Source organism: Leucopleurus acutus (genome assembly GCF_964270905.1).
Source record: "Leucopleurus acutus genome assembly, chromosome: X".
Lineage (NCBI taxonomy): Eukaryota > Metazoa > Chordata > Mammalia > Artiodactyla > Delphinidae > Leucopleurus > Leucopleurus acutus.
In genome coordinates this window covers 60,454,482-60,478,446 of record NC_139148.1, presented here as the reverse complement: position 1 = coordinate 60,478,446, position 23,965 = coordinate 60,454,482, and the positions used below count along the sequence as shown (strand labels likewise).

Sequence of the window (23,965 nt, the reverse complement as noted above, 5' to 3'; positions counted from 1 at the left end):
GATCTTTGATCCATTTTGAGGTAATTTTTGTGTATGGTGTGAGATAGGCATCCAAAGTCATTCTTTTGCAAGTGACTATCTAGTTGTCCCAACATAATTTGTTGAAAAGATTATTCTGTCTCCCATTGAATTATCTTGGCACCCTTGTCAAAAATCAGTTAACCGTAAATGTGAAGGTTTATTTCTGGACTCTCAATTCTATTCCATTGAGTTATATATCTGTCCTTATGCCAGTATCACACTCTCTTGATTACTGTAGCTTTGTAGTAAGTTTTGAAATTGGAAAGTGTGAGTCTTCTAACTTTGTGCTTCTTTTTAAAGATGATTTTTACTATTCTGGGTCTCTTGAGTTTCCATATGAGCTTTAGAATCAGCTTGTCAGTTTTTGCAAAGAAGCCCATTGGAATTTTGATGAGTATTGCCTTATATCCATAGATAAATTTGGAGAGTATTGCCATCTTAATGTCAAGCCTTCTGGTTCATTAGCATGGGATAGCTTTCTTTTTTGTTGGTTTTTTTTTTTTTTTTTTTTTTTGCGGTACGCGGGCCTCTCACCGCTGCAGCCTCTCCCGTCGCGGAGCACAGGCTCCGGACGCGCAGGCCCAGCAGCCACGGCACACGGGCCCAGCCGCTCCGTGGCACGTGGGATCTCCCCGGACCGAGGCATGAACCCGCACCCCCTGCATCGGCAGGCGGACCCTCAACCACTGCACCACCAGGGAAGCCCCTGGCTTTCCATTTTTTAACATCTTCTTTGATTTCTGTCAACAATATTTTGTAGTTTTCAGAATGTAAGTTTTGTACTTCTTTTAATAAATGTATTATAAGTATTTTATTCTTTTTGATGCTGTTATAAATAAATGGAGTTACTTTTTTATTTCATTTTTGGTTTGTTTATTGCTCCTGTATAGAAATACAATTGACTTTTATATATTGATTTTGTACCCTGAAACCCAGCTGAACTCACTTATTAGTTCTGTTGGTTTTTAGTGGATTTCTTGGGATTTTCTATATGCAACATCATGTCATCTGCAAATAGTGACTGTTTCCAATCTGCATGCATCTTGTTTCTTTTCCTTGCCTAATTGCTCTAGCTCAAACTTCCAATGTTGAATGTAAGTAGTGAGAGTAGACATCTTTGTCTTGTTCCTGATTATAGGGGGAAAGCATTCAGTTTTTCACCATTAAGTATGATGTTACCTGTGGATTTGTGTGTGTGTGTGTGTGTGTGTGCTTCAACCACCTTTATTTTCTTTAATTAATTTTTATTGGAGTATGGTTGCTTTACAATGTTGTGTTAGCCTCCACTGCACAACAAAATGGATTTTTTATACCTCTTGAGAACTGCCTCTCCTCCTGAGCTAAGTCTCTGAGCCTCTACTCTGGAGATCAGGTCAGGGACAGTGGCCTCTTGGAGTGACACCCCTGTTTTATGAGCTGGGCACTGAAAAGGGCTGGTAGCCTCTGGTCTTCTAGGCTTGCCAGTGTGGAACCTCTGCCCTACAGGCTAGCTGGGCAAGGGCCTTAAGGACTTGCAGTAGTTTTTTCCTGCTGCACCTCCCCTCCCTGCTCTGAGATTAAAAAAAAAAAAAGATGTGTAGGATTTTTCCTAGTACTGTTATGGTTTCATTTTATATTTAAGTTTTTTTATCCATATGGAATTTATTTTATTGTATTTTGGTACAAGATATATCTATGAATCCAACTTATTTGTTTCTAGATAGCTACCTATTTGTTCTACAGAATAGGGACGATTTTTCTTCATGTCTGCATCTCCAGTGCCTAACATAGCTCCTTGCCCATTGTAGGTTGTCTGTAAATGTGGTTTGAATGAACAAGATGGATACTGTGCTTCTCTTATAATATTTAGTACCTGCCTTACTGGGGTGGACATACCCTAAAATGACCCCCAATTTGTCACATCCTGTATAATCCCCTCCCCTGAGTGCAGGTAGAACCTGTGACTTGCTTTTAATCCATAGAATATGGCAAAGGTGATGGTATGTCACTCTCATGATTACATTAGGTTATATAAGACTCTATCTCAGCAAACTAGAATGAGAGAAACTCTCCTGCTAGCTTTGAAGAAGCAAACTGCTAGGAAATAAACTGCCTATGGAGAGGGCCATGTAGCAGGGAACTGCTGGTGGCCTCTAGGAGCTGAGAGTCTCAGTCCCACAACCATAAGAAACTGAATTCTGCCAACTATGTGAGTTTGGAAGAGCATCCCAAGTTCCAGATGAGGCCCCAGTCCTGGCCTATACCTTGATTTCAGCCTACTGGGATCCTAAGCAGAGACCTAGCCAATCTGTGCTGGGACTCCTGACCCACAGAAACTATGCAGTAATAAATGGGATTGTTTTAAGTTGCTAAATTTGCGGTCATTTGTTACACAGCAACAGAAAACTGATTTACTTAAATTGTTGACCCATTTAGAGCTTCCAGGTTTTCTTCATATCATTTTAAGCCAGTTTACTCCATCTTATTCCTTCAAAGTCAAGTTTTAAAATTGAATATATGACATTTAAGTATTTATTACCATTAAATCCCACCTTCTTGGTTTGGAATCAGTGTTCTAGCATGTAGATTATTTGATAGGTTTTATCTCCTCTTCTGTGAGTTCTTCCTGGATGGCTTTTCTCTGTCCTTTTCCCCTAATACACTGTGGATTGTTCTTTCTTTTGAGATACAGTAAGTCCCCTGCATACGAACCTTCAAGTTGTGAACTTTCAAAGATGTGAACGTGCATGCCATCAATGTCAGGCGTGAGTGAAATTGCAGCTTGCCCTCTGTCTCCTGTTGCTGACAATCCTTCAGCTCTACCATCTCCCACCTCCTCTCCCTCCTCCAGTCAGTAACCCTTCTTGCCTGTTTGCTCGATGCCAGCCCCTGTATGCCAGCTGTTGTACTGGACTACTGTACTTTTCAAGGTAAGATTAAAAATGTTTTCTTTATTTTTGTGTTTGTTTGTTTTTTATGTATTATTTGTGTGAAAAGTATTATAAACCTATTACAGTATTGTACTATGTTGCCGGTTGTGTTAGTTGGGTACCTAGGCTAACTTTGTTGGACTTACGAATGCGCTCTCGGAACGGAACTCGTTTGTATGTAGGGGACTTACTGTGTAATAGCATTATTACAGCGTGTTGTAATTATCTGCTTACACGCTCATCTTTCCCTGCTAGACTATGAACTCCTCAAAGACAGGGACCTTGACTTTTCATGTCTTAGTGCGGTGCCTGACATGTAATAGAAGCTCAATAATTCTTTTTGTTGTATGAATAAAATGAAAGAAGAGGTGATGAATAACAGGAAATGCTTCATAGGACTTAAACAGAAGAAGTTGAAGGAAGATACGATTTGAGGTCTCCATGAAAATTTCAAGCCCCCTCTAAGGTGAATTCTGCCCCTATTCTGTCACTTAGGGATAGAGTTATGATCATAGGCCTCCCTATGTCCATTGCAGCTTATGGTGGCCCCTTTCCTGACCTAGCTGTGCTTGACAGGTACATTTAGTTCAAGACTATAATTCTGCACCCAGTTACAACACGCACACGTGTTGTTTTTCCCACACCACCAAGCAATTCTCAGACACTAGCTGGGTGTCCTAAATTCAACACAGTTCTGACACTATGTACCTGGAGATAACATCAGATCCCACAGGCTCAGTCCTACAAGACTGCCCCGCCTCCAACTTCAGACATCAATTCCAAGTCCAGGTTGTCACCTGTGCTTCTGAACGGCCAGCTATAGAATGGAGGTTCCAAAACCCACTCCTTGGTTTTAATTACTTGCTAGAGTAGTTCACAGAACTCAGAGAAATATTTTACTTACTAGATTACCAGTCTATTATAAAAAGGTACAACTCAGGAACAGCCCGATGGAAGAAATACATAGGGTATGAAGAAAGGGCACAGAGATTCCGTGCCCTCTCTGAGAGCACCCAGACCCCAGAAGCTCTTCAAACCTCCGTCTGTTGGGGCTTTTTTTTTTTTTTTTTAACCGCACCACACAGCTTGCGGGATCTTAGTTCCCCGACCAGAGATTGAACCCAGGCCCTCGGCAGTGAAAGCGCCAAGTCCTAACCACTGGACTGCCAGGAAATTCCCTTTTTGGGGAGGTTTTTATGGCAGCTTCATTACATAGACATGGTTGATTAAATCATTGGCCATTGGTGATTGATTCACCCTCCAGAACCTTCCCCTCCCCCAAGGTCAGAGGGTGGGACTGAAAGTTGTTTCTCCTGGCAACCAGCCCCCATTCTTAGGCTAGGTCCAAAAGTCACTCATTAACATAACAAAAGACACCTTGATTGCGCTCCTCTTTTAGGGAATTCCAAGGATTTTAGGATCTCTGTTCAAGAAAGGAGGCAAAGACCAAATCACAATATCACAAAGACACTCTCATGGCAGAAACTAATGGAGCCTGAGTACCTGAGTCACAGGTAGAATAGGCTAAATACATTTCACAGGGTAGGGAATTATTGCCAGCTCCTCCTCTTTCTGATATCTACATCAGTGCTTATTTCCTACTTTGTGATAGCGAACCCCCAAGAGTTGGGAGTGGAATCAAGAACTGACACCCTCTGAGCGTAGTGTATTACTTACGAGGCAAGGACATTCCCTAAATTTTTATCAGGGAAACCTGAATATCTTCCCTAACCTAAGGAAGAGCTCAGAGTAATTCTCAGATCTAACAGAGGGTATCAAAGGCTAATCCTCAAGTCTGGAATGTAACCGATGTAAAGAAAATGAATTCATTTAATTGTATTATCAATATAATCTGTTTGAGGTTGCCAGAAAGTTGGTATTCCATGAGAAGAATAGAAATAATGGAACCAAAAGTAAGAATTTGTGAGTATATCACCAGGCTTGACCTTGAGAGCAGACATAATTTTCTCCAGAGTACAGTACAGGAGTTAATCCAACTATTCTTATTTGATGAAAAATATATCTAAGAATATCCAATTTCCTATTCATTGAAGCATTCTTTATAATAGTGAGAATTTGAGAACAACATCAATTTACCATAATAGTTATTTCAGAATACTTCAAAAGGATATTACAGTAGATTTTGAAGAATGTTCAATGCTAAGGGTAATAGTTTACTAGAGCTGCCATAACAAAATACCACAGACTGGGCAGCTTAAACAATAGATTTTTATTTTATCATAGTTCTAGAGGCTAGAAGTCCAAAATCAAGGTGTTGGCAAGTCTGGTTTCTTCTGAAACCTCTGAAAGCCTCTGAAAACCTCTGAAACCTCTGAAAGCCTCTCTCCTTGGCTTGCAGATGACCACATTCTTGCTGTGTTCTCACATGACTTTATTTTTCAGTGTGCACCCATCCCTGGTGTGTCCAAATTTCCTCTTATAAGAATACTAGTCAGATTGGATTAGGGCCCACCCTGATGGCCTCATTTTAACTTGAAAGGCCCTATCTCCAAATAGAGTAACATTCTGAGGTCCTGGGAGTTAAGGCTTTAACATGTGAATTTTGGAGGAACACAGTTCAGTCCATACAACGGGAGAAAGTTTTACAATATGAATAAAAGTGCAGGATATAATATTTAGTGTGATTCTAATCGTATAAACATATGCTGAAAAAGACTGGAAGGAAATACTCAAAAATATTAATAATGGTTTTCTTAGGGTTTGGGAGTTATGAATAATTTTAAATTTTTCTTCTTTATGTATTTTTGTATTTTCTAAATTTTCTACAATGAGCACGTATTCTATAATGGAAAAATGCAATAAAAGTTACATTAAAAATTCATTCCTTTTTCCCTTAATTCTATGACTAAATCAATTTACCTTCAAGAACAGAAGACAAGGGGAGATAAATGTGGCAGAAAAATTGATATCAATTGTTAAATTATAAGTGGCATTCTGTTATAAGTCAAGCTCTAGTGAGGTTGACCCTATTGACTGGTTCTCTTTTGAGTAAAATAATTTAAAATGACTTGTTTTTATGCATGAAGGGGATCAAAAGGTAAAACTTCCAGTTATAAAATGACTAAGTCATGGGATGTAATGTACAGCATGGTGACTATAGTTAATAATACTGTATTGCATATTTGAAAGTAGGAGAGTGGATCTTGAAAGTTCTCATCACAAGAAAAAAAAATTTTGTTACTGTGTGTGGTGATGGATGTTAACTTGGATTTATTGTGGTGATCATTTTGCAATACATACAAATGTTGTATCATTACATTGTACACCTGAAACGAATATAATGTTATGTCAATTGTACCTCAATTAAAAGATTTTTTTTAAACTTGTGTTTTTAATCTGAAAACCGGGGGATTCATTTCTGGACTGCAATAACACCACTATCCACTACCCTACAATGAAACCCTTGTAGAACCTTTCATCTGGCCCTTTCTTTGACATCTAACTATGAATTCCCATCCTGAGAAGATGTTTAAATCAAAGCATCCATATCATGTACTTTAGACTACTAATTTTCTCTTTCTATGGGACCACACTGTAAGAGATGTCAAAGCAGGAACCTTGTATTGCTGTGGTCTTCCAGGTTCATCCAACTATGATATTATGTCTCAACATATGAGCACACAGATTCCAAGCAACTGTTTCCAGATACCTTTATAATCACCTCCATTTTTACACTTTAGTATATCTGTGCCTTCTTATTGCTTTCTTTTTGGGCTCTCTCTTCCCACGCTGCTCTCAGCTCTGAAACTGCATACTTTTGCCCGTTCATCAGGAGCTGGTTCATCCAACTCTAGCATCCACCTTTGGGTGCATTTTCTCTTATCTAGTTCAAAGGTCATTGAATCATACGGGCTCCCCTCCATGAGGCAAACTTGCAGAACCTGTAATTAAGGAGACATAATCTAGATGCGGGGCAATATGGTTTTCATTAGAGTTAGCATTCCTAATATTAAGAGCTTATTAAAAGGCTAATAAGTAAGCATATAGATGAGCAACTAGTGGATGGAATCTAATGAAATTTCGAAAACCGTTTTTGAGAAGCTTTTATTTCAAAGGTAATTCAAAAGGAAATATCCTTTTTCTTTCCTCATAAAGACCAGCAACTTAGCAAGATACCAGGTGCTGGGGTTAGAAGAATAAAATGATCTTTATACTTGAGAAGGCCTGCCTAGTGGGGGATACGAAAAATATGAACACGATTATTCTTTTTTTTGGCCATGTGGCATGTGGGAGCTTAGTTTCCCAACCAGGGATCGAACACCTGAACCTCCTGCATGGGAAGCATGGAGTCTTAACCACTGGACTGCCAGGGAAGTCCCTGAATACGATTATTCTTTTATAGAAGAAGTACTATGTTAGATATATAAACAGAAGAAAAAGCTCTCTGGGCTCGGACCTAGGTTTTGGCGACATGGCTAAACACACCAAGAAGGTCGGAATCGTGGGTAAATACGGGACCCGTTACGGTGCTTCCCTCAGGAAAATGGTGAAGAAAATTGAAATCAGCCAGCACGCAAAGTACACTTGCTCCTTCGGTGGCAAAACCAAGATGAAGAGATGAGCTATGGGCATTTGGCACTATGGTTCCTGCATGAAAACGGTAGCTGGTGGTGTTTGGACCACACCACCATTTCTGCTGTCACAGTAAAGCCTGCCATCAGAAGTCTGAAGGAATTGAAGGACCAGTAGAAGCACCACCTTTTGAAATGTTGCTAGCCTATAATAAATGGTTAATTTATGTAACAAAATTACTTTGGTTTGTTGTTAATTTTATTAGTTAAATGTTCTTATTTGCATTGCATTAATTTTGCTTTCTAAAAGAAGACTTGGATATTAAAATCCTTCTAATTTTTGTTGGAAAAAACAAAAACAAACAAACAAAACCAGAAGAACAAGAGATTAACACTACCTGAGTAGTGGATGTTAAGGTTTTAAAGGAGTCAATACATAATGCTTCCTTTTCCCCCTTCATAATTTCTAACCAACTGAGAAATAAGGCATAGGAGACCAGTAAATGGAGATTAAAATGTCAGCATTCTTACTGATGAAACTGTTGAGTGGACATGACTTTAGAGCTGCAGTCAAGTGGGCCTTTTAATTTTCTTTAATTCTCTGCCCTGAATTAGAGAGACTTAACTCACCTGGTCGGGCAACCTAGGCCACCCTCACAGAGAGCAAATCAGAATGCACCCTCTCTATAGGCAGGATGGCTTCAAAAGTGGGATTTCTGCTAAAATTGTCGCCTTGGTAGATCAATCGCTTTGGAACAAAATCTCATTTTCAAAACAAGCAAGATAGCAGAAATGACTGTGAAATGACTGTCTCACTTTGAAAAATAAACTGCTTGGAGTACTTTGTAAAAGGAGTAAGTTTTGCCTTAACAAATGTTAAAATATGGTAAAGCACCCATTATTTAAAATGTGCTGGGAAAAGAAACTAGAAACCACATAAATGTGCATAAATAGGAGACTGGTTAAATAAATTATGGGCCACCCCTACTGTGGAACACTAGGCAGCCATTTTAAAAAGTGAGGGGGGCCCATGAATACTGATCTGGAAAGCAGTTCAAAATATATTTTCAAGAAAAAAACCCCAGAAGAACATGTATAGTATAATCATATTTGTATTTTAAAAGGCTATCTGGGGACTTCCCTGGTGGCGCAGTGGTTAAGAATCCGCCTACCAATGCAGGGGACACGGGTTCGAGTCCTGGTTGGGGAAGACTCCACATGCCGCAGAGCAACTAAGCCCATGTGCCACAACTACTGAGACTGTGCTCTAGAGCCTGTGTGCCACAACGACTGAGCCCGCGTGCTGCAACGACTGAAGCCCACTCGCCTAGAGCCCGTGCTCTGCAACAAGAGAAGCCACCACAATGAGAAGCCCGTGCACCTCAACGAAGAGTAGCCCCCGCTCGCCGCAACTAGAGGAAGCCCGCGCACAGCAAGGAAGACCCAACACAGCCAAAAATTAATTAATTAATTAACTAAAAAAAAAGCTGTCTGTATTTAAATTATGTGTATATTTTCTTGTATAGGCACGGAATCTAGAAGAAAGCAAACCAAACTGTTAACAGTGGAGATCTCACAGTGGGTGGAAGTGGATTTTTATTTTCTGTCTTACATGTTTTGCTTTTGTAATTTTTAAATTAAAAACTAAATTTAATGTGCTGGCATAAAAGCAGACATAGATCAGTGAAAAATAGAGAATCCAGAGCTATATGCTACTATATTTGAGAATTTACTACATGATAAAGTAGACATAATCAGACAGTCGAGAAAAAATGACCAATGAATTGTGTAAGGTCGGATCTTAACAAACGGCACCGCGAAACAGAGGAAAGCTTCAAGTGAGCTTTATTAGGGAGCACTCCGGGGCGAGGTTCACTGGTCCCAGAGAAAGGGGCCAGAGAAGTCGCACCCGGGCGAGGGTTGGGCAAGATTTTATAGGGGAAGAAGGGAAAGGGGTGTGGTGAATCTGGGAGGGCACAGGGTATTCCTTATTTGGTGGTCTTTTCGGGTATCCTGGGGGATCGTTAGTCCCGCCCCTCGAAAGGCGGGAAGGCTGGGCTGGGTGCAAAGTCCCCAGGTCATTTCCTGGAACTGGGTGGTCCGAAAGTCTCCAGGTCAGTTTCTGGAACTGGGTGGTCCGGAGAGTTTCGGTCTGATGCAACCTGTGAATCTGATTGTGTTCCCCTGCCTCGGGCCAGTTGGCCTTACAAATTGTATTAGGCCGACTGATTTGTATTTTGACAAAACTTCAAATTATTTATATACATAATATATATAATATCACATTTCAAACACCAAAGTAAATTCCAGATGGATTACAGGGTTAAGTAGAAAAAGTGAGATATCATCTATAAGAGGGTGATCATTTAAAACTTTTTTTTTTTTTTTTTTTTTGCGGAACGCCGGCCTCTCACTGTTGTGGCCTCTCCCGTTGCGGAGCACAGGCTCCGGACGCGCAGGCTCAGCGGCCATGGCTCACGGGCCCAGCCGCTCCACGGCATGTGGGATCTTCCCGGATCGGGGCACGAACCCGTGTCCCCTGCATCGGCAGGCGGACTCTCAACCACTGCGCCACCAGGGAAGCCCCATTTAAAACTTTTAATTTAAAAAAATTCAAGCCTATGGATAATTTTAGTAGTGTAATGAATACCCATATACTGTTTACCTAAATTCACCAATTGTCAGTGTTTGCCACATTTGCTTTCTTTCTCTCCCTCTACACACACTCTCATGTGCATGCACGTGCATACACACATATGCACATTATTTTTGCTGACCCATTTGTGACACTTCATCCCTAAATACTCAGCACGTGTCTCCTAAGAACAAGGACATTCTCCTACATAACCTCAATACCATTATCATGCACAGGAAACTGGTACTGATACACTATCATCATCTAATACATAGTCCACATTCAAATTTCCCCAATAGCCCCAATAATGTCCTTTATAGTTGTTTTTAAAAAATATCAGAGTTCCATGGGCTTCCCTGGTGGTGCAGTGGTTGAGAGTCTGCCTGCCGATGCAGGGGACATGGGTTCAAGCCCTGGTCCGGGAAGATCCCACATGCCACAGAGCAACAAAGCCTGTGCACCACAACTACTGAAGCCCGTGTGCCTAGAGCCCGTGCTCCGCAACAAGAGAAGCCACCACAATGAGAAGCCCATGCACTGCAACAAAGAGTAGCCCCCACTTGCTGCAACTAGAGAGAAAGCCTGCACGCAGCAAGGAAGACCCAACGCAGACAAAAAAAAAAAAAACAAAAAAAAACCCACAGCTAGCCATCATACTTAATGGTGAAAACCGGGTGCTTTCCCCCTATAATCAGAAACAAGGCAAGGATGTCTACTCTCACCACTTCTATTCAACACTGTACTGGAAATTTGAGCTAGAGCAATTAGGTAAGGAAAAGAAATAAAGGGCATTCAGATTGGAAATGAAGAAGTGAAACCATCTCTGTTTGCAGATGATATGATCTTGTATATAGAAAGTCCTAAGGAATCCATTAAAACACTATTAGAACTTATAAGTGAGCTCAGCCAGGTTGCAAGGTACAAGATCAATATACAGATATCAATTATATTTCTATAGGATCAATGAAAAAAAAAGGAAACATTTTATTTACAATAATATTAAAAAGAATAATATACTTGGGAATATATTTATCAAAAGAAGTACAAAACTTACTCTCTGAAAACTATAAAATATTGTTGACAGAAATTAAAAAGACCTTAAAAAATGGAAAGACATCCCATGTTCACAGTTCAGAAGAGCTGATATTGTTAAGATGGCAATACTATCCAAATTAATCTATGGATATAAGGCAATATCCATCAAAATTCCAGCTGTCTTCTTTGCAGAAATCGGCAAGCAGATCCTACATTTCACATGGAAATTCAGGGGACCCCAGAATAGTCGAAAGAATCTTGAAAGAGAAGAACAAAATTAAAGGACTTGCATTTCCAATTTCAAAACTTACTACAGAGCTACAGTAATCAAGAGTGTGGGACTGGCATAAGGACAGACATATAACTCAGTGGAATAGAATTGAGAGTCCAGGAATAAACGCTCACATTTTTGGTCAGCTGATTTTTGACAAGGGTGCCAAGACAATTCAATGGGGGAAAGAATAGTCTTTTCAATAAATGGTATTGGGACACTTGATATCCATTTGCAAAAAAATGGATTTGGACCCCTACCTCACACCTTGTACAGAAATTAACTCAAAAATGGATCAAAGACCTAAATATAAGAGGTAAAACCATAAAACTCTTAGAGGGGAAATATAGGTGTAAATCTTTGTGACCATGGATTAGGCAATGGTTTCTTACATATGACACTTAAAGCAGAAGCAATCAAAGAAAAAATAGATAAATTGGACTTTGTCAAAATTAAAAACTTTTGTGTATCAAAAGACACTATGAAGAAAGTGAAAAGACAGCTCATAGAATGGGCAAAAATATTAGCAGATCTTATATCTGATAAGGATCTAGTGTCTAGACTCTACAATAAAAAGACAATCCAGGGCTTCCCTGGTGGCGCAGTGGTTGAGAGTCCGCCTGCCGATGCAGGGGACACGGGTTCGTGCCCCGGTCCGGGAAGATCCCACATGCCGCGGAGCGGCTGGGCCCCTGAGCCATGGCTGCTGAGCCTGCACGTCCGGAGCCTGTGCTCCGCAACGGGAGAGGCCACAACAGTGAGAGGCCCGCATACCGCAAAAAAGAAAAAAAAAAAAAGACAATCCAATTAAAAATGGATGAACGATTTAAATAGAGTTTTCTTCAAAGAAGATGTCCAAATGGCTAATAAGCACATGAGAAGATGCTCAACATCATTAGTCATTAGGGAAATGCAAATCAAAACCACAATAAGATACCACTTCACACTTACTAGGATGGCTATGATAAAATAAAAGATGGATTATAACAAGTGTTGGTGAGAATGTCGAATAAATGGAACCCTCATAATACTGCTGGTGGGAATGTAAAGTGGTGCAGCCTTTGTGGAAAACAGTGTGGCAGTTCCTCAAAAGATTAAAGATAGAGTTACCATATGATTCAGCAATTCTACTCCTAGGTATGTACTCAAAATAATGTAACACATATGTCCACAGAAATACTTGTATACTAATGTTCATAGCAGCATTATTCATAATAGCAAAAAAAAAAGGGAGACAACCCAAATGTCCATTGGCTGATTAATGGATAAATACGTTTTTTTTTCCCATACAATGGAACATTATCTGGCAATAAAAAGGAATGAAGTATGTACTTATACATGGTAGAACATCAATGAACCTTGAAAACATTATGCTAAATGAAAGAAGCTGGTTCACAAAAGACCACATACTGCATGCTTCCATTTAGGTGAAAATGTCTAGAAAAATAGGCAAATTTATGGAGACCGAAAGTAGAATTGTGGTTGCCTAGGGCTGGAGTGAGGGGTTTGGGAGGAAATGGGGAATGACTGGAAATGGGAACAAGGTTTCTTGTTGGGATGATGAATATGTATACAATTGATTGTAGTAATGGGTGTACTGCTCTGTGGCTATACTAAAAACTAGTGAATTGTTCACTTCAAAAGTTTGAATTTTACTTTTTTTTTTGCGATACGCGGGCCTCTTACTGTTGTGGCCTCCCCCGTTGCGGAGCACAGGCTCCGGACGCGCAGGCTCAGCGGCCATGGCTCACGGGCCCAGCCGCTCCGCGGCATGTGGGATCTTCCCGGACCGGGGCACGAACCCGTGTCCCCTGCATCTGCAGGCGGACTCTCAACCACTGCGCCACCAGGGAAGCCCCAAAAGGTTGAATTTTATGGTATGTGAATTTTATCTCAATTATCAAAAGAGTACGTACTATATGTTTCCATTTATATAAAGAACAAAAACAGGTAAAAAAAAAATCTAGGCTGTTAGAAGTTGGGACAGAGGTTGCCCTTGTCAGAAGGGAAAGTAGTTACTGGAAGGAAGCATGAAGGGGATTTCTGGGGCACTGATAATGGTTTGTTTCTTGATGTGGGTGCTGTTACAGGAGTGTGTTCATTTTGTGAGCATTCATTGAGCTGTACACTTACGATACCAGTGTGCACATTTCTCTGTGTATACCGTACCTCAATAAAAAGTTAAAAAATTTTAAGCTCTGTAAATGAAAGCAACAAACATAGGAAAATATTTGAATCGAATATTACAGAAGAAAGGTTAATATCTATATAAAGAATTAATTCTCATTTATGAGGAAAGCATCAGGACCCAAATAACTAAGTTGGAAAAAGAAAAGATATGAATAAACAATTTCCAAAAGAAATAGTAATTCTAAACAGAATGCACTTCTACTTTTATTTTATTAGCAAATGACTTGTTTAAATTATAGCTATGCTGGTGAGATTGTGGTAATGTTGCTTTGCTGTAACATGGCTGATAGCACTGTAAACTGATAAAAATCCTTTGGGAAAGCACTGTAACAAGTATCAAAATTTACAAATATGTTCATTATCTTTGACTCAGTAATCCCAATCCTGGGAATGAAGCTTAAGAAAGTAATTCAACTAGAGACATTGTATTAATGAAGGTGTTTCTTAGAACAAAGGAAAACTGGAAACAACCTGAATAAATGTTTAAATGGTTAAATAAATAATGGTACATCAGTGCTATGGAATATTATGCAACCACTAACAATGACAATTTTGAATACTAGAAGTAATTTGAAAAATATTTATTTGATCAATGAAACAGAAGCATGCAAAATTATATGATAATATTGGGTGGGTTTTTTCTTTTTTTGCAGTTTTCATTAGTGTTAAATTGTTTTATAATAAAAACAAACAAAAAAATTCAATGTTTTGCACCTGGCCATTATACCACAAGAAAGAGTTAAGGAAGCTGGAGAAATCCATAATGGTGGAGGACATCAGGGAACTTCTGGAAAAATAAAAGCTGAGGAAGGAAATATGGTTGAATCCTACAAATTCATGAAAGGGATAGGTAGGTGAATGAGAAGAGTTGCATAAAATCTTGGAACACTACAATTGGAGAGCACCTCCTAATGCTTCTAATTAACTGATCAAGTTTTTATTGAATAATTGAATGCCTATTAAGTCCACTGTTAACCTGCACATGCTAGGCTAGTCTCTACATGGGACCCTGACTTTACTTCATGCCTCAACCCCTTGCAAACTAAGAGGCCTTATTAGTTTCTACTTAGTTACTACTTCTTAGTATTCCAGTCTGTACCAAGGACTTCTTTCCCTGAATATTTACAACAGCAACTTGTTGATTAATCTCATAATTGAATCAATCATCTAATCTAAGTAACCAAATAATTATCATACACACCAAAGTATTATTCTGAATATGAATTAAGTTTTTATTGAATACTTCCCATGTGCCAGGCAGGAAGAGTTGACTTCATAATCTCATCTAAGCATCTCAACCACCCTGTGAAACGTGTATATTATATCCAAAAACTGAGGCTCAGAGATGTTAGGTAATTTGCTCAAGGCCACACAGTATCTGAGCTGGAAATTTAACCTAGGTCTAACGCCAAAGACTGCACTCCTAACCACTAGGTAATACAGTTTCAATTGTATTGTGTGTGTGTTCTTTCCCTAACTAGATTTTTTTTTTTCCTAACTAGAGTTTTAAGACTACGAGGGCCAGGATTTTATTTTCTGTAGTCCTTTGTAGTCTCTTCATTGCTATGCTAGCTGCTATACATAGTCAGTGCTCAATGAATACTTAAGGAAAGCCAAAATGGAGCTGTAGCTAGCTGAAACTATCAGTTACTTCAAAAAGGATTTATATTTTAGATAGATTTATTGGTGACATATTCATAATGGATTATTTAAAGGAAACAAGGATATTTAGGCCCATCCTTAATCCCTGAGATGTCTTGGTGGAAGAGAACCACACCTTCACAACCCTTGGTGCTCCATTCTAAGAACTGATTAGGCTGGATGGGGTTTTAGGGTCTGATACCTGGTGTGATCTTTCTTTGATTCTTCTGCTCCTCTTCTGTTTCCCAGAAACTGCTAGCCTAAAAGGGCTTGTCTCCATGCTGGTGCTTCTCCTGGTTTGGCTTTGCTTGCTGCCATGCCTCCTTTTCTTGTGCATTTAAGTGAGGTATGGTACCCATAGAGGCCGGTATTGAAGTCCAATACACCAGGTTTTACCAGTAAGGTGGTCAACAAATAATTATGGTGTATGTCAGGCAAGTTATGCCTCTGAGCCTCAGTTTACTCATCAGTAAAATGGAATTAAATAAGCTCCCTCCTCTAATATTTCAGTATTGTCAGAATTTCATAGTTAATATTTAGTTTAACATTTATAGGTAGCTGGAGGTACACTATGGAGAAACTGGGGCCTAGAAATCTAGATGGGATTAATTATCTGTGTACAGGTGGTAGTTGAAATCATCTTCCATTCTCCTGCTCACTGCATTAGGAAACACCCACAGTTGAGGGTCAGGGCTGAGGGGTTGGCGTCAGATGGCTGTCCACAATCTGGTAGGGTCCTTGGGAAAGATTTCAGGGGTGAGGTAACCTCATGTAGAAAAGAAAGCTTAGTAAGAATGAGAGTTGAGTTGGAGACTCCCCGGTGCTGTTTTCCCCTCCACCTCTCACCCCCCTCCCCCACTCCTGCCAATCACCGATTCTGACTATCAAGGCACAAAGGTAGAAAATCCCCTGGGGTTTCAGGCCAGGAAGCCTCTTATTGTCCGGCTCTGACGCTCAGCGAGGAGAATGGGAAAAGGCTGCCCTCCCCCCTTTCTCGCTCCCTGCCACGCTCGTCTTGCTTTTGCAAGTGGGAAGCAATGTCAGGCCCCACGCAATCCCTTTTGCAAAGCTGGAGAGAGAGAGAGAGAGAGAGAGAGAGGGAGGGAGGGGCGGGCGAGAGAGAGAGGGGTGTGTGTGTGTGTGTGTGTGTGTGTGTGTGTGTGTGTGTGTGTGTGTGTGTGTGTGTGTGTGTGTGTGTGTGTGTGTGTGTTGTGTAGTGTAGCGAGGAGGATTGGGGGTGTGTGTGTGTGTGTGTGTGTGTGTGTGTGTGTGTGTGTGTGTGTTGTGTAGTGTAGCGAGGAGGATTGGGGGTGGGATTTCATGACGTTACCGGCTCCGCCTCCGGGTGTATAAAACGGGCGCTTGGCGCGCAACGACCCCAAGCAGCAGCTTTGAAGCTTGAGCAACCGAGCTCGGCATCCCCAACCCAACTCGGCTGAACTCAGCCTCACCGAACCCTATCCGAGACGCTCCGCGCTCTGGGCTTGCAAAAGCTCCCGGGTAAGCGTTGGAGGCCGACAAGTCTGTCGGAGGGGGCGGGCGAGGGTCTGGGCATACCTAGGATTCTCTGGCAACCATGGCATGCAGTTGCATCAACACGGCCGTGACCTGTTGCTGGCGAGACCCCAGCCCTGGGAGCCAAGGCTCCCATTTCCACCTCAGCCCCAGACCTTTTCTAGATGGGGGCATAAGAAACTGGGAGCTGAGTCGCGGGGCATAGGGCGGAACCCCTCCTCTCGGGTGTGAGCAATTTCTGGCTGCTCAGGGGCCCCTCTCGGGGGGCGTCTCCAAATCTTTAGATGTCGAAGCCCCGCCTCACTGTTGATCCTTGCTGGTCAGCCTTGCGGGGCGGGAGGAAGTGGGGGAACATTTGCTTACCCCCCTGGGCGATGGCAGCGCCAGTTACACAGTGTGGGCTTGGAGAGGAAGGATGGAACTGAGTCGGTGCTCACTTTTGATCTGTAGCCGAGGTCGGTCCCCCCTCCCTCCGGGAGATCTAGGAACCTTGCTTATTTGAAGCCCTGGGGGCGAGCGCCGAAAAGGAATGTGGATATTGGGTGTGAGAAGGGGGTTCTCCCCAGAGCTGCTGGCTTTTACTGGGTTGAGTTCTGTTTAATCCCCAAAGAACCACAGGCCAGGGAACGGACACAATTGAGCTTCTCTGGCTCCTGGGTTGGGGTCTAGGATAAACGCTATAGTTTCCCCGCCAAAGAAAGAAGAGACTAATATTGATTGATCACCTACTAGGTGCCAGGCCACTGAACTATCGGGAGGTTTCACATGCCTTTTCTGAAATTAGTCCTTCCACAAACCTGTGAGGTATTGTTATTCCTACTTGCATATGAAGAAACTGAGGTTAGAGGAAAAGTGACTTGCCTTTGTCCCTTCAACATCCTCCTCCCATCCCCCCCCCCCCAGCTCCTTTACTTGGTGGAGTGGGTATTGTAATTCACTCTTAGAGCTTAGGGATAATGAGCCCTATTGAAGGTCTTTTGTCTTGTTTTTCACCAGATCCTTCCTAGCATCCTCTTCAATTCCAGCCAGAATGCTGTGGCAGGCGCTTTGCAGATTTGGTCAAAAGCTGGTACGCAGACGTACACTGGAGCCAGGCATGGCTGAGACTCGCCTTGCTAGATGCCTGACCACTCTGGATTTAGTGGCCCTAGGTGTGGGCAGCACATTGGGTGCAGGCGTGTATGTCCTGGCTGGCGAGGTGGCCAAAGATAAAGCAGGACCATCCATTGTGATCTGCTTTTTGGTGGCCGCCCTATCTTCTATGTTGGCTGGGCTGTGCTATGCGGAGTTTGGTGCTCGGGTTCCCCGTTCTGGTTCTGCGTATCTCTACAGCTATGTCACTGTGGGTGAACTCTGGGCCTTCACCACTGGCTGGAACCTCATCCTCTCCTATGTCATCGGTGAGATGGTGGGGCAGGGGGCAACTGCACAGCCAGTGAAGGGGCATGGAGTCAGGAAATCTGGGTGGAGTGGTGAAGTGAGGTGTTCATTCACAGGACTTAAATATCCATAAATGCGTGTATTTGTTGGGGGGCTGGGAGGGTTGAAGTTGTGGAGAAATTGTTTGTTCTACTTACCTCTGTCTTGGTGTCCTTAATTGACTGGCTTTGGTTCTTAAAAGGTAAGAGTAGGTGAAAATAGCAGATATTCTTGTGAGACTGGTCTGGGGGAGGGAGGAGAGGAGAGAGGAAACTTGACCCCGTGTTTCTGCCTCTGGTCCACCAGGTACAGCCAGTGTGGCCCGGGCCTGGAGCTCAGCTTTTGACAACCTGATTGGGAACCACATCTCTCAGACCCTGCAGGGGAGCATCTCACTGCACGTTCCCCATGTCCTCGCAGAATATCCAGACTTTTTTGCTATGGGCCTTGTGTTGTTGCTCACCGGTGAGGCAAGGGACAGGGACAGTGACGGGGGTGGGGCTAGTGGGGACTAGGCCTGGGAGCTTGTGGAGGTGAGAGCAGTGAGAAAGAAGAAGCTGGGAAGGAAAGGTCTGCACATGGAGGCAAGGAAACAAAGCTTGGACTGAGGCCTTTCTTTCCCACAGGATTGCTGGCTCTGGGGGCTAGTGAGTCAGCCCTGGTTACCAAAGTGTTCACGGTGGTGAATCTTTTGGTTCTCGGTTTTGTCATCATCTCTGGCTTCATTAAGGGAGATCTGCACAACTGGAAGCTCACAGAAGAGGACTACAAACTGGCCGTGGCTGGACTCAATGACACCTATAGGTTAGGAGATTCAGGAGATGCAGAGCTGGGAGCATGACGGGGAACAGAGGGATCTGCGCTGAGGGATTCTGGATTGGCAGTGGGGAGGAATGGGAGCCTAGGCCTTGAAGACCCAGCTAAATAGTTGGGCCTTAGAGAAAAGGAACAAGAGTTGGCTGAACACGCTCTTACCTTTTCTACCCCTTCTTTCACTTTAGCTTGGGCCCTCTGGGCTCTGGAGGGTTTGTGCCTTTCGGCTTCGAGGGGATTCTCCGTGGAGCAGCGACCTGTTTCTATGCATTTGTTGGTTTCGACTGTATTGCTACCACTGGTAACACAGTCATTCCGTTCTGTCTGGGGCTTGGGCATCTGCGTGTGCTCAGGCGGTGTGCGGGTTGGAGTGGTAGAGGAGCGAGCCTGCTTCTCTGATTCAGAACCTTGTGCCCCTTCCTGCAGGGGAAGAGGCCCAGAATCCCCAGCGTTCCATCCCCACAGGCATTGTGATTTCACTCTTCGTCTGCTTTTTGGCCTATTTTGGTGTCTCTTCGGCACTCACACTCATGATGCCTTACTACCAGCTTCAACCCGAGAGCCCCTTGCCTGAGGCCTTTCTCTATACTGGATGGGACCCTGCCCGCTATGTTGTAGCCATCGGATCCCTCTGTGCTCTTTCTACCAGGTCAGTGTCAAATGTTTGTTTTCCTCTGCTGTCAGAGTCTCAGGTGATAGCGTTCCACACCAGAGAATACCCCTTAAAAGGCCCTTAAGTAGTCCCTAAAACGGCTGTGAGCAGAAGGTGGAGACTCGTTAAGCTCACAGTCCTGAGGAGAGAGATGCCCCGTCAACGCCGCTCTGGGCGTACTTCTCTCCAGCCTCTTGGGCTCTATGTTCCCCATGCCTCGGGTGATCTACGCGATGGCAGAGGATGGCCTCCTGTTTCGTGTCCTTGCCCGGATCTACACCGGCACACATACCCCCATCGTGGCCACTGTGGTCTCTGGCATTATCGCAGGTGAAAACTCTTCTTTGCCCTTCCCCTCGTTGTTTCAGCAACTCCGTTCACTTTGCTCTTGCCTTTGCTCATGTTTTCTGCCCATCAATTTCAGCATTCATGGCATTCCTCTTTGAACTCACTGATCTGGTGGACCTCATGTCAATTGGGACCCTGCTTGCTTACTCCCTGGTGGCTATTTGTGTTCTCATCCTCAGGTGAGACTCCTTTCCTCTGCATGCTGTGGTTTGGGTTTTGAGTCTGAGATGAGGAGTGATGGGGACCTGCTCCTCCTTCTCTTCCTTCATCATCCTGACTTTCCTTGAGGAATAGGGACATCCCTCCCTGCCAAAAAGAGTGGCTACCCTTAATGGTGACGAGGAAGGTTAAGCTGCCTGGGAGAAGATGGTATAGTGGTTAAGGGTTGTTCTTAATACTGCCATCTTCCTCTTGTCTCAGGTATCAGCCTGACCAGGAGATGAGGAATGAGGAAGGTGAAGTGGAGTTGCAGGAGGAGAAGATCCATGAAGCAGAGAAGCTGACCCTACAGGGACTATTTTGCCCACTCAACTCCATCCCCACTCCACTCTCTGGCCAAGTTGTCTATGTTTGTTCCTCACTACTTGGTGAGCACTGGCATTTTTCTCTTGGGTCAGCACGATGGGAAGGAGGGGAGTGTGTGGCATTTGGTGGCTGAGAGAGGGTGACCCTCCTTGGAGCGGGGTGCCTAATGTCTTAATATGTTGCTCTCAAGAACTGGTTTTGATGTTTCTCAACTTGACCCTTGAAGCTCTACTGCTGAGTGTCCTTTGCCTGGTGCTGGCCCAGTGGTCCACTCCACTGCTTTCTGGAGACCCAGTGTGGATTGCAGTGTTTGTGCTGCTCCTGATGCTCATTACTGGGATCACTGGAGTCATCTGGAGACAGCCACAGAGCTCCACTCCACTTCACTTTAAGGTAAATGACCTCTTTTTTTCCCCTCCACCAACCCATCTTGGAAGAATACGTTCCAGATACCTTGCAGTCTCATACATATTCTTTCATTGGACAAGAAGGGAAAGATATAGGAGATACCTAGGCCAAAGATGTCTTCTCTGACCCTTCCTTTTCCATTTCCACAAATTCTGCATATTCTTGGAGTCCCATATGAGGTACACTACATGAATGGACACTGAAATACACAGCATGAGTAGGAGTCGGACTCTCCCTTTCCTGGCTTGAGTAGGTTAGGGATCTCTTTCTATATCACCCTGTGGTCTGTACAAAGAAGATTTTGCTTTGTTCCCAGGTACCTGCTTTGCCTCTCCTCCCACTAATGAGCATCTTTGTGAATATTTACCTTATGATGCAGATGACAGCTGGTACCTGGGCCCGATTTGGGGTCTGGATGCTGATTGGTAGGTATCCACTTGGGAAGAGTAGGCCTCTCGGGTCTCCTTTCCCACCTCCTTTCCCTCTTGAGTAGGAGCCCTAGTAAGCTTTTACAGGCCACTATTTTCCCTACCTCACAGCTACCTTTCCCTACTAGGGTTTGCTATCTACTTCGGCTATGGGATGCAGCACAGCCTGGAAGAGGTTAAGAGTGACCAACCCCCACTCAAGTCTAGGGCCAAAACTGTAGACCTGGATCTCAGCAGTGCCTGTACACATTCGATTTGACATCATCACACCTGAATGCTGTCTGTTCTCCCCGCACAATAATGGAGAGTACTCCTGACCACACAGAGAGCTAGGCTTCCCATGGGATGTTGGTGGGGCAACACAGATAGAGCTCTGTATTTATTGTGGAGTGAAGGATGTGTCTGCTCTTTCTTGTCTTTTTTTTTCACTCGTCTACTTTTTAACTGTATCTGTAGCTGCTTACTGGCTTTTAAAAAAATTATTAAAAGAAACTAGAAATAGAAACTATGTCTTGTTCTTTGCTTACTGGAGATGATATGGAGCCTGACTTTCAGTGTGGAGAGCTTCAGATAAGTGTCCTTTGTTTGCTGCCGTCACCGCAAAAGTATCTGCTGTGCCTGTGTGTGCTTTCTTGTTGGCTTGGGGTTTGAGTAGGGTGGTGTAAGTAGCCATCAAGTCTAGTCACACTTCGAGGAACGATCTTGAGATATGTTTTCCCCTTGCTGCACAAAAGGTTAGGTTCTGAATCAGTAGACAGCAAGACTCGTCTCTGGGATTTGGGGGTGGACTCTGATCTCAACACTGGCATTGGTCAGGGCCTACACTGAGACCATTGTCTTCTGTTCCACCCCTTCTAGTTGGACCAGTCCCAGACTCCTATGACTACCTGGACAACAGAAATTTTGGCTGTGGTGTTTAGTACTTCTGGGAAGGGGTGGACAATAGGAGAGGATGGGTAAAGGACTGTGTATATGTATAGCTACTGGTTGTTGTAAGGAAACAGAGGTTAGAGCTGCTCAGACCAAGAACTATTCATTCCTCCATTTACTCAACAAACATATGAGGAGCGCCTGTAAAATGCTAGGCCCGTGCTGGGTGCTGGGGATACGAACATGAATAAAACATAGTCCCTGCCCTCAAGGAACTCACGATCTAGTGGGGGAGACAAGCAGGTAAACAGGAAACAATGCGATTTGTCTCAGGGCAGGGGTAAGTGCCGAGAGCTGCAGAGGCACAAAGAAGGATGTGCTTGACCTGAGTGCACCCTGCGGCTTGTGGGATCTTAGTTCCCCGACCAGGGATTAAACCCGGACCCTCTGCAGTGAAAGCGCGGAGTCCTAACCACTGGACCGCCAGTGAATTCCCTTGAGTAGGTGTTTATGAAGTGGACTGAGGGGGAGGGCTTATCTGCCAGTGAACAGTGTGAAAAGGCGTACTGTGTTGGGGGTATGACATAGTTTAATGTGGCTGGAGGGCAGCATATATGGGGTTGTGGTGAAAGGTAAGAGACCACACGAATAGCCTTGTATACCCTACCTAGGAATTCAGATGTTATCTTAAAATGGTGTGTGTGTGTGGAGCGGGGGAGGGGGTGTTGCCACTGAATGATTCCAAGCAAAAGGGGTGGTTGGATTTATTAGTCTGGCAGCAGCAAGGAGGATGGCTTGGAAGAGGGTGGGGGAAGTTAGAGCAGTGTGATAATAGCTGCCATTTACTCAGTATTTATTTTATGCCAGATACTGTGCATATAATCTCTTTTTAGTTCTTGCAATGACCCAATGAAGTAGATGTTATGGTAATTATTTTTTACAGATGAGGAAAACAGGTTTGTGGTAAGAGATATGCTGTAGGTCACATAACTTGGAGTGATCAGGGCCGGGATATGCACCCAGTTCTGACTCTGCAGCCTGTGCTCTTTAACCACTGTGTGACATTGCTAGCAGTAATTAGTTAGAAGAGCATCATAGTCATTTGGGCAAAATATTTCAGGATTTTTGGTCATTTGGATGTTGGAGCTAAGAAAGAAGTGGACGACTTAGATTTCTGGGTGAACTTTCTGGGTGAATGGTCAAATTATTAGCCAGGATGGAGAGCGTAAGAGGAGGAGCATATCTGGGGAAAGATAAATTCAGTTCCAGATATGCTGAGTTTATAAACATGTACATGAGTTTAGCTTCATATAGGTGAAGATACATAATCACCCATTGGAACTTGGAGCTAGGCTAGAGGTCTAGGCTAGAGTTACAGATTTAGGAATCATCAACTCAGAGGGCAAATGAGTATGTAATGGAAGCTGTGTGTGGGGCTAAAGATTGCCTTGGGGCAAAATAAACAATCAAACTTTTGAAGCACAAATGATATTTCCTTTATGTACAAAGAACTCATAAAAAATAAGAAAGATGAATAACTTGATAGAAAAATGAGTACAGGTTATAGTGTTCAGAAAAAGAATATAAGATACCAACAAATATAAAAAAAGATACTGAACCTCACTCAATAAGAAATGCTAATTAAAACAACCATGAGAATTCAGTTCTTACCTTCCAGACTGGCAAAACAAATTTCGATGACAAGGCATTGGCAAAAGTGAGGGTAAACAGGCAATCTTATACATGATGGGGA

At 43.1% G+C, this 23,965-nt stretch overlaps 1 protein-coding gene and 1 pseudogene across 2 annotated transcripts; both read left to right on the top strand.

Annotated features, from left to right (window-relative positions):
* Nucleotides 1–7,362: 7,362 nt before the first annotated feature.
* Nucleotides 7,363–7,640, top strand: LOC309978126 (large ribosomal subunit protein eL43-like; annotated as a pseudogene). Its single transcript has one exon. The product of its transcript is annotated as a large ribosomal subunit protein eL43-like (transcript).
* Nucleotides 7,641–17,779: 10,139 nt separating this feature from the next.
* Nucleotides 17,780–21,601, top strand: SLC7A3 (solute carrier family 7 member 3; the record flags this gene model as incomplete). The annotated part of the gene is made up of 11 exons (XM_082864085.1): nucleotides 17,780–18,149; nucleotides 18,475–18,633; nucleotides 18,795–18,972; nucleotides 19,170–19,282; nucleotides 19,408–19,630; nucleotides 19,824–19,963; nucleotides 20,058–20,160; nucleotides 20,402–20,568; nucleotides 20,733–20,899; nucleotides 21,231–21,339; nucleotides 21,471–21,601. 11 exons carry the CDS (start codon nucleotides 17,780–17,782, stop codon nucleotides 21,599–21,601), a joined length of 1,860 nt encoding a protein of 619 aa, XP_082720211.1.
* Between the last annotated feature and the right edge of the window lie 2,364 nt (nucleotides 21,602–23,965).